This window comes from Rhea pennata, chromosome 31, assembly GCF_028389875.1.
Source record: "Rhea pennata isolate bPtePen1 chromosome 31, bPtePen1.pri, whole genome shotgun sequence".
Taxonomy (NCBI): Eukaryota; Metazoa; Chordata; class Aves; order Rheiformes; family Rheidae; genus Rhea; species Rhea pennata.
The window spans coordinates 1,174,385-1,192,732 of NC_084693.1; the positions used below are offsets into that span (position 1 = coordinate 1,174,385).

The 18,348-nt window shown below is 53.1% G+C and overlaps 1 protein-coding gene across 1 annotated transcript; it reads left to right on the plus strand.

Moving 5' to 3' along the window:
* Positions 1-15,655: 15,655 nt before the first annotated feature.
* On the plus strand, positions 15,656-16,066 carry NHLH1 (nescient helix-loop-helix 1). The gene has a single exon (XM_062598072.1). It carries the CDS (start codon positions 15,656-15,658, stop codon positions 16,064-16,066), a length of 411 nt encoding a protein of 136 aa, XP_062454056.1.
* Positions 16,067-18,348: the final 2,282 nt, after the last annotated feature.

Below are 18,348 nucleotides of genomic sequence, written 5' to 3' on the forward strand. Positions count from 1 at the left end.
TTGCTAATGCATCTTGCTATCAGAGAACTGTTCCTGATACTTGGTGGAATGTTTCTATGCGTGATCTCTTTCCATTTCTCCTAGCACTGCTAAAGAAACTTGTATCTTAATTTAGATGGAAATACATTTTCTTTATTATAAGGGTTTTCATACCCTTCGACTCCAGATCTTTGGACTCATTCCAACTTTATCAGAACAAAATCAGTCCCCCCAAATTATCCAGAAAGAATATTTCTGTGTATGAAAGCATTTTGCATGATATGGAGGGTCAGTATGTGATCTGACATAGAATTTTATAAATTATGTGAGGGATTTTTGCCTCCCTAAGGTAAGTGTTTGTGTGTGTGTGTGTGTGTGTGTGTATATAATTTATTTATTTATTTGGGATTGTTTACATATCAAAGTGAAAATGTTTAACCCATAGTGGAGCTATGTGGAGAGATGGAGGAATTAGTGATAGCAAACCAACACATTGTATCAGTATATATGGGACTCTCAGTAGTTTTAAAATTAAAAATACTTCCCTCCCATAATTCCTTCTCTCTCCGCTCTCAAATCTGGATCATGTGCTTGCTTGGGTCTGTTTGTTTGGTTGCCTTTTTTTCCCCTGAAGACTTCTGCTTGGAGTTTTTTTTCTCCTTGCTTCCCCCCCCCCCCCCATAAGCAGAAATAAACCCTTTCACTACTCCCATCCCCATTTTCCACTCCCAGCTTTTTGTTCAAAGCTGTTCTCTGGCGAGGCTAACAAACAGCTGCCTCCGTTGTCTGTGCCTATACTACTCCTTGGATGGCCAACAGGTCTCCCCTGTGGACAGTGCAATGAGCAACCCTCCTATCAGTGACTGACAAAAGGAATGGAGAAGCAAGAGCGCTAGGCTGGCAAGCACTGCTGCAGAGATAAATTCTGCATACTGCTGCCAACATTGGAGAACGCCGAAAGTCTTCGCTTGACTGTCAGCCTAAAATTTGCCCTGAGCTGGGGTCTGTGCATCCCGTGAATGTTTTTGGTACCAGCAGTGTTGCTGCACAGAGGTGTAGAAGGAAAGGGAGCAGCCATCAGTATTTCTAGCCTTTCTCATCATGTTTTGCCATGGTCAGTAAATTCATTTTGCTCAGCTGGCTTTTGATGGTCAGGCTCCTGCTGCTCAAATCTGAGCCTTACTTCCTCTGGGGAGTTAGGCCTGACTGTTGAATTAAAGGGGGTGGGGAAGAAATAGTCAGGATTGCTGGATTCATCTGGGAAGTAAATGAGCTATGCAAAGTGAGTCAATAACCCCAGATTTCTTTTCCTGTCCCTCTCCAGGGTGACTGTGACCACTTCTTCCCCTTTTCATGCCTGTTCTCTCATCTGTAACGTAAACCCCGCTACTGTCTTGTTTCACAGGAGTGAGGGGATGCTCTTGAGACCTTGAGGTGAGCAATACTTAAAATACAGAAGTGTTAAAGTAGAGCTAATGTTGGTGAAAGGAGTTGCTTTGTGTATCAGAGAGAACTAAATCCCCTTTTATCTAGAAACAAGACCATGCAAGAAGGTCTTATGCTCACCTGCATCCCTCTCCAGCTCATAAATGGAGCAGACTGGAAGGAATGACGATCTCTATGACCCATTCAGTCATTTATCCTCACCTCTGTTCTTCAAACAAAGAACTGACAGTGGATTTGGGAGTGCTTGTTCTTCTCCACTGGGATGAAGAAACCATTTGCTTCCTTTGTGCACTGCTACTGAATCGCTAGCCCTTAGGGAGTTGCTGTCTGCTGTTTTAAATCCAGAGTTAGTGTTTTACCACTGGAAAGATTCACTCTTAAGATATCCTTTCCATGCCTTCAGTCTGAGTACAGGTATCTTTAGTAGACAACCCCAGTTTAAAAATGAAACAAGCTTGACCCCTTGTTTATCTTCCTCCATAATGTGCAGTAGCTGCCCTTTGGTTTGGGACTGAGTTGTATCTCTAATTTCCTGGTGTAACAGCAGCTGTCCTCAGCTGCTGAAACCTTAAAGTTGATAACTCCCTTGATACACTTTTCCTCATCACTCCAGAGATTATGTGCATTAATTAGAGCATTCCTAATGCTAATAAGCAGTGGAGAATAAGTGCCTTCTCAGTCCATGAATGTGGAAAGTAGTTTGAGTATTGGCATATACATAGGTTTATTTTTATCTTTGCAATGAAAACAGAATTACTGACTTCTGAGGTGCGACCACATATATCTGGATGGATGCTGCCTAAATAAGGCAGACTGTAAGTTGCAGTACAACCTGGAGCTTCACGATCATTCCAGACAGGGATAAGAGAAGTACTTTCTTTTCCAGCTTTCCTGTTTCTGCTAGCTGCTGTGCTGTACCTTCGGATAGCTACACTGAGTGACGATACAGAGCTGTTGGTGTGGCCTTCTTTGAGGTAGGCTGATGTAAACAAGATAATTCCCCTGTTCAAAGCCCATTGGCTTTGATAATTAAGTTTGGGAAATTATGCAAAACGTGGAAAGCTAACAACTTTCCTGATCCATGTTGTCTGGTCATCTTTGAGGGAACTTCTCATGGTGTGTTATCCCAGCTGCCTCTCAGTGTAGGAAAGAGATACAGCAAGCACCATTTTGCATCTGTCTTTGCTGGTCCACCTCCTCTACAGGAGTATATAGTTCAACTGGGAAAGGACTCCTACAAGAATGCTACAGAGCTAACTAGCTTTTTTCTGGCTTTAACAGATTTCATCTGGCAAACCTTGCTGCTGAGTTTTAAAGTATTCTCTCAGTTGCCAAAGATTACCATTTCTGTAGCACAGTCAGCACAGGGGACAAAAGCTCATTCCACGTCACTTCAGCATAGCTATTAAGTTCAGGTACTGGGAAAATGCTGTCTTCAGACATTGACTTGTTGCTCTAAAGCATGAGTCCTTGAATTTCTTCCAGAAATACTACATTTTGTAAGTATTTTAAATCACTGCTGGTCTAACCAGTTCTTCCTGTTTCTCGAAGATGCTGGACGGCTTTCTGAGTTCTGCCTAAGCACTTGGCATTCTTGGCTTCTTTTAGGCATTGAGTTCAGCAGGTCAGTTATTCTGCTGTTTGGGGGAGTTTGGGGAGGGGGGTGACATCTACCAGCCCACTCCCCTGCTCAGCCCTCTGTACCCCTGCTTCTGCTAACACTAAGAATGGCTTTTGGCTTCTAGTTTGGCTACCCCTTCTGTCCTCTACTTGCTTCCCCTGCCATCTCTTTAGGCCTAACAGTCCTCCCTGTGAAGTGAGGATTCCCATGCTGCCTCTCACCCAGCATTTATGAGCTCTCAGGTCCCTCTTAGCTCTGGGTGGTATACAGTGCAGTGTGCCAGGCTTTCTCCTGGGCTATGTAGTACAGTGAGCTGTTAACCCACTGGCTGCAAAGGGAAGGAATGGCCTGAGGGACAGAGCTCCATGCTGAGAGTCAGGACCATCTCTGGATGTGGTTCTAGAATAGCTGGGGCATCAGATAAACACCATCTCTTGCGGAAAGCAGAATTAGCCCAGCCACGACCAAAGAAACAAGGAAGAAAGCAGTGTGTAGTGGAGCAGCCAAGAGCAAATTCACCCTCAAGAGATGGAGCCTAGAAGAAGCAAGTTCTGCAGCCATCTGCCAGGGGAAAAAGAAGTGATGCAACTTCTAGTAAGTCTCGCTGAACTACTGTTCAAAATAAACACACTGACGCCAGCAAATACAGAGGCAGCCACTCCCCAGGGTAGTTGCCTGTCTGCATCTTGCGCTGTTTTACTCTTGAGAGTGAAGACTGCAGCTCTGTGTCTGTTTTCTTTTCCCTGCATCTGTCTTCAGCAAGTGGAACCAGCTTTCCCCTTAGAACTAGTTACTAGCTGTTCGTTGCCCTTTTTAGCTACAAAGTGCCAAGCCAGGCCTAGAAACCCAGAGCCCTCTGCCACATTTTCTCCTGACTGTCCTCCAAAATCAGCTTCATCCCTTTATCTTGCCTTGGACAGGTCAGTGAGAAGCCCTGTCTTCCCAGGTGTTCCCACAGGCTCCCTGTGCAATTCCAAGTCATGGTCTTGGTATTGTAATAGTGCCTGGATTACCAAACTGTTCTAAAGAAACTTCCCCCAAATCTTCCCCAGCTTGAGCAGAACCCAGGTTCAGGCTTTTTGGGTAGCCTCTGACTTCCCCTTCTGTGGAAAAGGGCAGCTGACATGTGCAGTCTCTGCCACGGAGCCCCTAGGCATCGTGATGAGACATTTGCCTGTCTGCCCTCCCTGCATATAATTTGCAAGCAGTAATTTGCTCTACTCTCTCCCCACGTAACTCTACCAGGGATTTTTGCACAAAAAGAAGATGCCGCTAACTCTCTTGACCTCTGAACTCGCTGCCTCCCAGGAGGCAGAGGGCTGGGGCTGAGCCCAGAGAGGAGGGTTTGCAGCTGCCCTTGTGCCCTGAGGGGGGAGACATATGGGGGTGACAGTCAATGAGACAAGGAGAAAGGAGAGGAAATGTGTGTTTTCTTAGCGCCCAGCCTCCCAGCTCCTGGGAACTTTATGGCTCTGGAATATTAAGAGGCAGGAAAGTTAATTAATACCCAGAACAAAGCCAGGGCTGTTTGGCTTCTGGGTGAAGGAAGCAGTGGAGACAGGAAGAAAAAGTCAGTGTCATCTTAAATAATTTGTTTTCTACGTTTTGTCAGCATCTTAAATAGCGATGAAGCCAACTGAGGGATGGAGGGCTTGATTTTTGGAGATCAGAGAAAGAGATTTGCTGACAAAAGCAGGAAAGTTTGTTCTGTTGGCATATTCAAACTGGGGACTGAGCTTGGGACATAGCAGAGCAGTGTTTACAGTACAGTGCTCTCTGTCACTTCTCCAAGAAGTCACTGTTTCTCTTACTTTGTGATGCTTCTGCTCTTCACTTTCCATCCTTCCCTTCCAGTCTGCACAGCTTCTGCTGCCTCTTCTCTTCATGATGCCAAGGCCCAGCACCTGCGCTTTGGGCAGCAATGCCTGCAGCTGGCTAGAGTTTTGTCATCCCTCGAATGGCCTTGCTGGGACTGTCATTCGCCCCCTTTGCTTCTCCTTGTGGTGTGGCTGGGTTCAGTTCCCAGCTCTGCTGTTGCCTGTCTGACCTCTTGATCAGAATTTAAAAGTTTTGAGGCATTGCTGTACATGCCACTAGAAGGCATATTCAGACAGCCAGGTCTGTGCTGAATTGTTTTAAGACCTCTGAGCTTTGCATGTCCTGTGCCTTGAGTCTCTATCTGTGAAATAGGCAGGAACTTGTCCTTCGCCTGTGTAGATTGCCAGGGCTGTGAACCGTGGACTACTACATTGGATACAGACATAACAGAGCCCTTGTGTGATGCTGCTGTCTAAAGGATACATCAGAGCACTCCTAATGAATCATTTTGGTTGTGAGAAGCCAACCTTGGAAAGCATTTTCCAAGACAAAAGTAAACTGGTGGAACTACAAACAAGAGACCTCTGTCTGCACATCCCTCACCTCTTTCATGCAAGGGTCTGAGTGCTGCATGATGTGGGCTGCCTGCCTGTCCTTGCCCAGGACACTTGGATATGATGGTGAAGTCAAGTATGCAGCCTTATCCTTGCTTTACAGCTCAAGGAATCTGATGCAAAGAGATTAGTTCCATTTATTGAGTCACTGAAAGCTATAAGGGAGCCCAAGAGTCCTGTGTCCCAGTCTAGTGCTCTAACCAGTAGCCTAGAGCGACTCTCCAACATTCCTGTTGCCATAGTCATTGACAGTTGCTTTCTGTGTCATGCCCACAAGCAATGGTGTCGTCTAGCTGAAGGAAAGAAGGCAGCCTAGCTCAGGATAACTACTGCAGTAAGTGAAGGCCATTGGCTGGCATCCAGCAGGCATCTGAGACCAACATGTGTTTAAAATCAGGGTCTGAATACTACAAATAGGAGTTTAGGAACTGCCAGACTGGATCATGCCCATGGTCCAACCATGCCAGTGCCCTTGTCTCTGACAGAGACCAGCAGCAGCAGCTGCTGCTACTGAGAAAGGCACAGAAGACCTTGGGATGGTCCAGCACCCAAAACCAGACCTGAGAGAATACCAGAAGGACACGAGAGCTGAGCATGCTCCGCTAACGCCCATGCCTTGTGCCATTGCAGCAATCTGCCCCAGCTCAGCTCCACCTTGTCCTGTCTTTGCGTGTGCCCTGAGAACATTCAGTCACATCTCCAGCCTGTCTGTTGGTCTAGTCAGTTGTTTGCATTGCTGGAGAAAAATACCAGGATTAGAGAAAATGGAAGGTGGTTTGGGGAGGGCAGCGTTAGGAGGAGACTTTGCCACCACCTCCCGTTTACTGATTCAAACTTGCCCTTTCCCAGTCTGCCCTGTGCTCCTTACTCTGTGCTTTGTCCAGCCTTTTGCACCTGCATGCCAGGTGATCGCTTGTGTGCCATGCAGTTGCTCAGAGGAGGCACAGGGTGAGGCAAGGATGGAGGATGCTGCTTAGGACCTACGGCTCTCTGCTACCCAGGTGATCTTTCCCCAGTGCCAGCACAGCTTTAACAGTGAGGTTTCTGGGGCTAATCAAGATCGACATACAAACAAAACAGCATCTCTGCATCTCGGAGCCAGCAGAAAGGGAGAAGCAGATGGGCTAGAGGAGGCAGGGAGCTGCTGCTAAATGGATTGATGGAGAGGCCTTTAAGAGAGATGGATTGGAGAGGGAGCCGCTGGAGGAAAGGGCCGAGGCGGCCACGCTGCGAATGGGGCAGGGGCCCAGGGAGATGATGGGAAGGGAGAAAGGCCTGCAGATAACAGATGGATGGACACAAAGACTGGAAGGGAAGAGAGGGACAGATGGACAGGCAATAGAGAGAGTCAGGAGAAGAGAGGGATCTGAACGTAATTAGATTGGATCCGATTATGACAGACTCGATTAGAGCAATATTATGATCAGGAGCTTCTGTCGCTATTTGGCTTTTAGGGGGGAACAAAGCCAGAGAGCACGTGTGGAAGGGGGACAAGCAGCGACGAAGGGAACTGGGAAGGATGAAAGGAGAGGGGCTTCTTGTGAAAGCTGTCAGTGGTGGTGGTGACAGATTGTCTAGTTATCGAGCACCGGGGCCGTCTGTCACCGACCGCTCACAAAACCTGCACTCAATAAAAGCCAGGGAGACAAAGGCGAGGAGAGGAGAGGGGCTATCAGAGCCGAGAGCTTCTGTCACTAGCCAGGCAAGCGTGCCCAGGGCACGGGGAGAGCTGCACAGATCAGAGACCTTCTGTTCCTAGCTTTGCACATGCATGAGTAAGCATAGGTGTGCATGCCCAAATGCGTATGCACGTAAACACACATGCTAAGAGGTATCCTGTGCCACCTGCTCACCCCCACACGAGCACGCACAATCTGCAACCCAAGTTTAACATGTGCATGCATAGTTTTGCACGTGAAACTTGCCCAGCTGCCCATGTGCATGCAGGCACATACAATTGCACGCTCATACTTGCACAAAAAGGTTTTGAGCTCTAGCCTTAGATGACATCATCACCTCTAAGTGAGGAGTTGCCTGCTGTCCAGGTGCTTCTGCAGTGTCAATCCAAACAGCTCTGTTTCCTGCTCTGTCTGCAAAGGGCATGGTGTGCATGGTGGAGCTCTGGCTCAGCACTGAAGTGTGGTTGGTGAAGCCTTGCACTGTCTGTGCGGAGCATCTGAACCTTTGCAGCCAGCCCAGGCTGCAGCAGTTGGCTGCAAGGGCATGTTGCAAACCAGATGTGATTGAGATTTGAGCTGCCCCTTCTATAAACGGCACTTCTGCCTGCCTGAGAGAGGTCTAAGGCAATGAACATGATGCTATGGACACTGTAGGATCCGTCACGGCTCTGGTGTAGGCAACATCTCAAAAAGGCAGGTTTGCCAGAGAAGTGTTTACCATGTATGAGGCACTGGGTAGACACTGGAACAAGGGACAACCCAGCACCTTTGCTCCTGCAAAGGCTCCTTGCTGGAGGAACAGGGCACAGTCAAACAGTGTGCACGAAGATGCTAGTTATGAGGGCGGAAGGGAAATGTCTGACAGATCCTTAAATCTGGCATAGTCCCTAAGCCTTATCATGCCTTAGTTTCCCCGTGTATTAAGGGAGGTAATAATCCTTTTCCCCTAGTTCACCATATCTTTCTCCCCCGGTAGGGGTGCTGAGTCCCATGGACTCTTGTTCTTCTGTGTCTTGAGTCATAGCACAATGTGGCAGGGATGTCCTTCAAGGTCTGCCATCCATGTTTGAGCGTGTACCCCTTTGCACTGTAAAAGTTATGAAACTCTGGCTGGGTCCAGCAGCGCAAGGGTTAAAGCCGTCTGTTTTCCCTGACAAGCACAGGCCAGTGTGGTCCCCAGTGGCTTTGTACAATATGTCGCCTCATCTCCTGCCAAATGCTGCCTCTTCTAGTCTCTTTTCATACCTCGCAGTGCCCTCCCCGCGCACACGCGCGTGGGCCCAGAGCGGCTCCGCCGTGCGGTGCGCGCGGCTCGGGTCGCCCAGCCCTGTGCTGCGGCTCCTCTGAGCCGCAGCTGATCCCTGACCTCTGTCTCCGTGTGCTGAGGTGGGCAAGCCCTGGAGGGCTTCATCCCCTTGGACTTGAGCACCACGATGAACCCACGTGGACCTCAGCCTCACAAGTCAAGCCAAAGGTACTGAGCGACTTTAGAAAGTTGGCTCTGCTCCCACCAGTATTCACCAGCCTCACTTTCTTCTCGAATGCTGTGTTGAAAGTGAGGCCCGGAAATTCAGAGGAAATGAAGATTTTCTGCAGGCTCCAGCTTGTGGACTCTGGTGATTAAGGTTGGTTTTGACAAGGAGCACCAGTTTCTGTTGGCCAGGAAGTTGGGAAATTCAGAAGTAAAGAACAAAGCCGGAGGGTCTTCTGTTCCCTCTCCCCCAAATCTCATCATTTTTTTGGCTGGTCTTATGCCATCTGAAGCTCAGAAGTTCTTCCTGCTGAGGAAGTAGAAAATGAAGTAGTTGCCAAAGTGCCCTTGGCAGCCTGGCAGGGCAGGAGGTCCCTCCCGGGGACCAGAGCAGCTCGGCAGGCTCGGAGCAGGGACTGGCGAGCCCCTGCAGCAGGGAAATTGCAGCTGAGGGGGGAACAGTGGCTTGGATTGCAGCAGAGAGGTCCTGAGTTTCTTGCTGTGTCGTCACTCTCCCGTGAGACCCTCGGCTCTGGCTTTGTCTTCGCTGTCCCTCAGCGCAGCGGGCGAGCCCAGCCCTGTCGGTGCACGTCTCGCCTTCCCCGAGCCGCCAGCCCTGCGAGGCCTCGCCGGTTGTGTTTGCGTCGGTGCAGCGCTCAGCATGAGGGCCACATCCTGCCCTTAGAGCCTTCTCGTGTACAAAGAGCAGTGGTTTTCCAAGCTGATCCCAGACGAAGTTCTTGCTCCTGACAAAGCAGAATTTGGGTGTTGACAAGTGAGTGGGTCTTTGCCATTGCAGGTCTTGCCCGTGAAAGGAGGGAAGCTCGGTCTGCAGCACCCAGGGCAGAGTTAAGGCGACTGTGCTGCGGGAAGCGGGCCTCATCTGTCGGGAACGGGCGCGTTGCTGGTGTCACTGGTGTGGAGCACGGAGGGCAGCCCGGGTTAGTCCCCCCACCTCGGGGGTGAGCTCGAGCGCTGAACGGGGCGAAACCTGCCCGCCAGCCTGGATGTTGCACGCTGCAGCGGCCGTGAGGCCGAGCACGGAGCAGGCCTCGCGTTCCCGGTGCGGAGCGGAGCAGCCAGCTTTGCTCCTTCCCTCCCCTCCTCGCCGAGCCCAAGCCCGGCAGGATGACTGGAGCAGCCCAGCATCAGCTGCGGAGAGAGGTGGGGCCCTGCTGGCGTCCTGGCAGGGGGAGAGGAGCTGGCCCTGGGGGTGGGCAGGCGAGACGGAGCAGAGCAAGGAGCGCCGAGCAAGAAACAAATGCGAACAGCCCCGGGGGCCCTCGGGGGAGCCGGGGGGCTCAGGCAGAGCACGGCAGCGCGTGCGGAGGCAGGAGGGGGCTGTGTGCACGGGGAGGGGGTGGCGCGCGCGACGGGGCCGCACGGTGCTGGCGTGTCACGAGGCGCGCGTGCCCGGGCGGGCACGTACGTGCTGTTTGCATGTCGGCATGCGAGAGAGGAGCGATTTGTGCCCCGTGTGCGTGTGTGAGACGTGTGCGTGGGGCGCGCGCGCGTGCTGGCTCCATGATGTGCGCTGTGTGCATGCTGCGCGCCGTGCACGTGTTAGTCTCGGGGCGGATGTGGCTATTGCCACGAGCTCATTAGGCAAATATCGTTTTATAATCGGTGCCATAGCAATGGTGAGGCAGGCTCCTCGCTGCCACCTGATCCCCCTGCCGCGGCCGCCGCTCACCCTGCGAGCTCCGCGCCCATCTGCTGATCCGTGCCGGGGGCTGGAGGCTGCCCAGGTGCGAGTGCCCGTCACCTGGGCTTCGCCTGCCTGCCGGCCCGGCCGGGGAACCAGCCCCAGGGGCAGCGTGCAGGGCGGCGAGGGGTGGGGAGACAGGACGGAGATGGGATACTCCAGCGAGCAAACTACAGGGAGGTCTGGGGAGGATGCACACGCGGATATGTATGTGCAGCGCCAGGAGTTCGCTGGTGCTGAGAACTAGGGAAGATTTTTTTTTTTAATGGAAAGATTTGAAATTGGAGAAGGGTGAGAGGCAGAAACAGTCTAGCCCACAAGAGAGATCATTGTCTCGTTGTCAAATAGAAGATCGATGTTCAAAGCAGTAGCTGTGTGTTCTGGGCACCTCTTTCTTTCACTTTCTTTCTCTTTCCTCATCCAATTTTGCTACAGGTGTATTTTAGAGCAGCTCGCAGAAAGGCGCTGTGGTTAGGCTGTGGCTCCTGACCGCCTGTCCGGGTGAGGCTGTCAGCGGTGCAGGCACCCGGCAGGGTTGCGCTCGCCTGCCTCACACGTGCGCCCACAGACCCGCTCCCGGGTTCATGCAGGCACCCGGACGCACATGCGTGCAGGCGCTGCACAAACACACCGCCCAACTCGCACCCGCACCGCAGCGGCGGGGGCTGCACGCCGGTGGGAGCCGCCGTGAAAGCCGTGCCGTCCGTCCCGTTTCTTCTGCAAGCGCTGTCCTCGTCCCACTCCAGCGCAGAGACTTGCCTGCCCGTTTCGCTCTCCCTCTCCCCTTTCCACGCTCACTCCCTTTCCCCCACCCCATCTCTCTATTTCTCCTTTATGAAATATGCATGGAGAACAGATGTCGCCTTCTCCCGGAGCACCCCCACCCTCCTCCCTCCCTCCCTCCCAGCCCACCACCTCCATCCACCCTCCAGGACCACATCCAACCTCCACCTCCCTCCTCTCCCGGGGGCTCCAACCTCCTGCGCAGCCAATGGCATCCCCTCTCTTGGCTTTAATATTTATGAGGGGGGGAGCACCGGAGCGGCCAATGAGGCGGCCGGGGTCGGACCCGGTGTGCGAGGCTGGGGTGTATATATAGCATATGGGGCACATGCCTCCTTGGGGTGTCCATCTCAAGGCACGGTGGCCCGCTCGCACTCCTGCCCAAGGAGCAGCATGCCTGGGCCCCAAGGCCGCCGGGGTTTCCCCTGACCCCCCAAGCCTGTCCCGCAGAGCAGGACTCCACGCGCCCAAGGGGAAACTTCCTTCCTTGTCAATGGACGGATGAGCCAAGCAGTTCCTCGTGCTCTGGATTACTTGAGCTTCATCCTGCTGGAAGAGAAAAGCCGGAGCTCAGGAATGGTCATCGGCTTAGGGGTAAGGTTACTCCTTGGGATGGGTTGAGATACACTTGGATGTTACTGCGAGGTTGGTGGCTGCTGAAATGCTCGTGTGACAGGCAGGGAGATGGACGGCGAGATTAGTAGTGTTTTCTGTGCTAAAAGACAGCTCCTTGCATAACCTACAAGCTCTCTCAGGAAGAGATGCTTGACCCTTCCTCTCGCACTTGGTGTAACATTTAATGCACACACATGTGCGTATCCTTCACTGTGAACTTGTCGGTGACATGGAGGATTCCTGATTGGGAAAAAAAGAAAAGGAACTTTCATTTAAATGGCCTGAAAGTGGGTCCTAGACATAGCCTGAGCCCTGCTTTGCATGGCCGGGGAGTCCTCGCAAATTGTCACACCACTGATCCAGAGTGCAAGGAACAGGGCGAGGAGAGGGAAGCATTACTTTCTTTTGCGAGTGTAAATATTACTGGGGTTTTGCTGGGCTCTGGAGAAAGGACTGGCAAGTGTAGGTCAAATGAGATTCTTGCAATAGATAAATTTAGGAAGATAGTAGTTTGCAATTCATCCGAAGGAAAGAGCAGAAGAGCCCCTCAGAGCAGAAGTCATCTGTGTGAAGGAAGAGTTCCTGAGGAGTGGACTAACACAGCAAAGGCACGGGTTAAGGAGTTCGTTTGGGTCCGATACTGAAACTGGTCTTTGTGCAAATGACCCAGTGTGTCCTGCCGACATCCTCATGTGACTGAGAACAAGAGAGAGGCCCCCGCGCAGGACCCCTGCCTCTCCTTCTTTGATACACCTTGAATTCACCTGCAAGGAAGCTGAGATGGGGTCTCTGGCAACGACGGTAAAATAGGTCCCACAGCCTGTGCCCTCAACAGACTCCAGTGGACTGGTGAGTGGTGCCTGGGCTGTTCCTGGGCTGTGTGGCCATCCCCGTCTTCCTGAGGAGAGAGTTTTTGCTGCCTCCCCTCCCCTGGGATATAACTGACATCTTTGCTTCTCCGGGCTGGTGTCCCAGGAGGCCGGGAGGGAGGCCGGGGCAGGAGACGATTGCTTGTCACCTTCCCTGCCCTACGCTGGAGCGATGAGGCCAGGGGACAGCAGAGTTTTCATGCGGGGGTAGCTCACCTGCTGCACATGGATGGCACCTCCAGCCTGTGCCCCGACAGATTAGGCAGCACCTGATTTTGCAGAGCAAGAGGAGATCAGGCCTGCTCTTTCTAGAACAGCAGGCTAGCATAACAGGGAGAGAGAAGAGCAGTGAAGCTAGTGCAAGAAATCGAGCGCATTCCCCAGTCCGTAGGAGCAGGGGGGAGAGTGTTTAAAAGGAGCGTGAAGTTGCACACAAGAGTGCAGAGCTGCACACGTGAACGTGGTCGTGGATATCTGCACCCTAACTCATGGGCTGCCCGGGGGCTGGACGTGCCGCGCTGCAGAGCGTTGCAGGTGCCGATCTGGGCCGGTCCGCGGCACGTGCCCGGGCCCGGACCCGAAGTTCTCTCCTCCTCCCAGCCCGGCTGCAGCCTCGTTCCTCGGAGCTGGTGATCGCGGCCGGAGCAGCCGCCCTGCCCCGCCGTCAGGAGCGGCGGCGGCTCGGAGCGATGCTCCAGGGACGGCCGTTGTGAACAGGAGCGGCGCGGCTGCACGCGCTGCCTGGCATGCCGCGGGCTCCGGCAGCGCGCGAGGAAACACGGCCGCGGTGACGAGCCGCAGGCTGCCCTGGCGGGCTGCGGCAGAGGGGCTGCCCCGGCTCCCCGGCCAGGCTCAGGCTTGCTTTAAGTGCTGTTTGCAGACGGACGTGCTGCTCCCGAGAGCGGAGCACCTGGAGGGGAGGGACCGCTCTCCCCTCCGCAGAGCACGAGAAAGGAGATCCCGGGTCTGCGGGAATGTGACAAAAGCCGAGGGGAGAATAAGGATCAATGGAAATGAAAGCGAGAGGGGAAAAGAGGACACAGGAATCACAGTTGTAGCATACAGCTGTAGCAGATGTGGCTAGTCTGGGAACTGAAGATACGTGCTCCTGCGTTGGTACCTGACTTGTTGCCTCTGAACCTGACCACAGAGCAGCAAGTTAAACACAAAGCCCAGCTCAGTCTTGCTCGAAGGACAGTACGTTTTGCTGCAAGTTCAAAGCCTTGAAGGGGTTTCGCTGTGGATCCAACTAAAAGCTACGTTTCCGTTAGCCCTTCCTTGATGCAGTTCCTTCCGTCATCTGTCTAAGAGCTTCAGAAGAGTAACTTTCGGTTTAGGCTTGGAGGGTTTACTTATACTATCACACATTGTTGGAAGGATTTGTGTCCTAGAAAAAGACCTAGAAAGTCCAGATAATTTTTTTAGTGAAGTCCGAACGTTGCTGTGAAGAGTGAGTGAGTGGGAGTGTGTGCGTGTCCACGCGAATGGTGCTGCTGGGTGAATCACTGTGCGAAAACACTTGGGAGCAAATTGTGCATGTGCAGATGCCTGGTCTGGGGTAAGTGTATGAGCATGGGTGTAAATTGTGGTGTATAAATGGTTGTGGGATTCTCACAGGATTTTTGGCTGAGAATATTTGCACGTGTGTACCTGCGTGTGCCTGCCTGTAAGCACACAAACAGCCGCGTGTGCTTGTGGGGGTGACAGAGGGGTTGTGGAGGCGTTCCTGTGCCTGCTTGCGGGTTCCTTGTCTTTCTTGGGCAGTGTTTCTGTAAATGCACATCAAGGGCTCTGTCCATCACAGGTCTTTTAAAATGGGATGTAGAATATTTCTTTCCAGTCGCTGCCCATCCGTATCCGCTCCGTTTCCATTTCTTAGTCGTATGGCTCATTAGAGGCTCATCAGGCCTGAGAGATGTAATATGTTGAACATCTCTGCCTGGCTGTCTTCCCAGGCAGGCTGCAGTCTCTTCGAGCAGCAGCCTTCCTCCTGCCGAAGTTTGTTTCCCTTCCCCTGCTCGGGGGACAACGTGCCTGCAGCAAGGCCCTGCCTTTTCCAAACCTGCTCCCGGGGCGCTGGAGGCATCTGTCCAGGCCTGGGCCCCCCGCGTGTTGGAGCCGAGCAGCGGAGGCAGCAGGAGGGGGAGGGAAGGGAGCCGGAGAGGCAGCTTGCCCGGCCGGCAGCGCTACGTCCCGCAGGGAGCGGGGAGCCAGCTTCTATTTGGACACATCAAGCAAAGCAGCTGTGTTGGGTTCCATATGTCTGGGGTGCCAGAATCCATGACATACGGGCTCATTTAATATACAACCAGCCCCCCTCTTTCTCTCGCCCCCGCAGTCTGTCTTTCCCTTCACTCATCCACCACCTGTCATCCCTCCAGAGAGCCAGGAGAAACCGCTTCCACCGGCTCCCGGGCCGTCCCGCGCAGCCGCCAGCGCCGGGGCGGGCAAGGACGCGCTGTCCCCGTCCCGGCGCAGGCTGCCTGGCCGGCTCGCGCTGACGCTGCGGGGATAGGGGAAGCACGCAGATGTGCTTTCTAGCCACGTCCTCGTGTAGCCTTTCCCTTCTTGTCTTGCATTCAGAGGCGGACAGTACTGAGCGCCCATGTGCTTCTATTTTCTAGAGCATGTTGGAAGAGTTCACCTCTGACATCTGAAGACTTCAAAATTGGGTCCTGCAGCAACCACACAGAAGAGCCTGTGATCTCTGTGCACACGCACAACATACCCCTGTGCACACATGCACGCATAGAGGATATTTATTTATTTATTTATTTTATATGCATCCTACCATTTTATTTACCCTATTTATTTTGAAAACTGTCGCTCACCTGACAAGTTCTCTGGGGGAAGGGAAGAATTGTGAAATTCCCTCGCAGACACTGTGTGTGATGAGGAGGAGGAGGAGGAGAGTAACCAGTGGTTTACTGTGAGCCAGAGACTTTCCTTAAATTAGAGTGGTTCTGCTTCAGCAACGTGCCCAGCTCTGTCCTCCTGAAGTACCATTTCTCTGTAGTGTCCATCCATCTGTCTGTCCACGTCATATTCTCCAGAAATGATGCTCAATTCAGACCAGACGGAGATTGACCTGCCACCAACACACTCAGAGTCTGAGTCCGTCTTCAGCGACTGCGGTGGCAGTGGTGGCCGTTCAGGCAGCATGGAGGATGCCAACAGCATTGGCTTGTGTGGTCAGTCCCGAATAGCCGAGCCAGGTGAGGCAATGAAGAAAGACCTGCAGCACCTGAGCCGGGAAGAACGTCGGCGCCGGCGGCGTGCCACAGCCAAATACCGGACAGCCCACGCCACGCGGGAACGCATCCGTGTTGAGGCCTTCAACATGGCCTTTGCGGAGCTGCGGAAGCTGCTACCCACCTTGCCACCAGACAAGAAGCTCTCCAAGATTGAGATCCTCCGCCTGGCCATCTGCTACATCTCCTACCTGAACCATGTGCTGGATGTCTGAACTGCCCAGCCTGTGTCCGTCTGTCTGTCTGCCACATCTCCTACCTGAACATTGTGCTGGACATCTGAGCCATGAGCTCAAGTCCATCTGTCCATCTACTACCTGTACCACATGTTGGGCATCCAATATGCTGTGCCTGTGTTCATCCATCTGTTCAAATGGACAAAGTCTCCATCTGTCTGCTACACCCCCTATCTGAACTGCGTTCTGTATTTCCACACCACCAAGCCCATGTCTGTCTGCCTTTCCATCCAGCCTCAGTAACGGGCTGGATGTTTGGTCCGTCGGCCCAGCATCTCTCTCTGTCCTGCTAGATGAAGCCTGTGTTGGTCATGTATACTACACACTTCTTTCCATCCTTCTGCTGCAAGTCCTACTGATGCTTGCCTACAGGATCTGAGCCCACATCCATCGTTCTGCTGCCTGACCCACATTGTGAGCCACTGAGCCCAAATTTGTTTGTGTTACCTCTTTTATCTGAGCCACAAACTGGATCTGAGAAACACTGCAGCACCAAGTAGCACCACTGCAGCACTTGGGGTCTCATCCATCCAGCCGTCTGCACCTTCTGCCCCCAGCCACTCCACTAGCATAGCCTGTCTTGGCATTTTGTCTGCTTATGTTCTGCCCCGGCATCATGTGCTGGACACTTGAGTGCTCATGCATTGGACCATCCTGTCGCACTAGACCTCTCTCCACAGAGGGAGCAAAGCCCAGGAGCATCCTTGAGCACAGATCAGGTTATCTGGGTTTTCCCTGGCTTTTCTTGTACCAAAAGGAAGCACAAAGTGTGTTGCAGAAAAGGCAGAGTTGCAGACTCAGGGCAGGACCTGGTCAACACTTTCCATCGATGACAAAGCAGCAGGACAGCAGAGAGAAGGGCACCTGCTTGCTTTCCCATCTGGAAGGTGCCAGCCACGTCCTCCCTCGAGCTGTGCTGGCCCCACTGCCACACAAGGGAGGTTTCGGTGTCTGGCTGGAGCTGCAGTGCACCCTGTGGTCTGACCAAACCCCTCCGTTGCATGTCCATCTCTCAAAACTCCTGCTTTGGGAATGTCGGTGGGAGTTTGTTCCTGCAGAGCCGTGTGTTCAAGGCTTCGCTGTCTGTCTCTCCTTTGCATTAGTGCAAAATGAGTGTGAAATTCCACTGGCCAGACCCTTTAGCTGGTCCCTTTGCACCAAGAGATGTGACCACTGCAGGGCACTGGAACTGATTGATGCCACTTTCCTGCTCTTCCTCTGTCTCCCCAGTTTGGTGCTCCTAGTTAGAAAAGTTGGGCTGGGATCAAAAGCGCTGCTCACACCCCTGCACAGGGGGACATCAATGACCAGCTCTCCCAGCACCCTGGTCGTGTCCCCCTGCAGCACAGCTGGGCTGCTGGGGCTCTTGTGCAAAGGGGCTTCACCTTGGGATGCCAGGGTGCTGCAGACCCCTCCATTCACACCAGTACAGCACTGGTGCAGCGTGACCTTGCATGCTGCACACTCTGCTGGGGTAAACTGCACTTTACCTGCTGCTCGCGGATGTAGTGGCAGTGGGGTCGAAAAGGGAAGGAACCAGGCGAGTCCCGCAGCAGCCCCTTGCCTGGGTCCTGGCACTGGGTTTCTCCCCGCCAGTCTCTATGACACAAACCAGCACTTTGGGAGAAGGAGGGAAGTGAGAAGGAAAAGCAGATCCAAGCAGCCTCTTCTCCAGGAAGGGCACACTGAGACTGGTGGAAGCTTGTTGCAAGAGCGAATGTTTTGCCTCATGTTTTTGTTTTAAGAGTTAATTTTGCACTGGCAGTGGCAAGAGCACAGCACCCAGGGTGGGGAACCAGGACTGCGCAGAAGTCACTCGTGGTGCTAAATGCCGGTGCTCTGGGCCAGGAGCAGAGACGCAGCCTGGTCTGTCGGGAGCTGAGTTGGGGCTGCTCCTCTTTGAACCTGGCAGCATGACAGGCAGTGTTCGAGCCAGGGTCTGGGGCAGGTGGACTTCAGTGGGCCAGAGGCGAAATGTTTGGGATAAGAGGACCAGTGCCACGTCCGGGAACACCAGCAAGCCCCTGGGGCGGGACAGCCAGGCGGGGACTCTTTCTTTGCTCTTCCCCATCCCTCTCCCTTTGGCTGGCCAGGCTGTCAGCCCATTCCCAGCAGCACTTACTCTTGCTGCCTGTTCAGCCCTCGCAGTGTCCCACGCTCTGCATTTTGCTCTCTTAAGGCACCCGCTGCCGCCCTCGCCGTGTGTCTGAGCCCTGCCAGGCCCAGCCGGGGTTCCTGGGACCTGCCGGATCTCCCGGCTG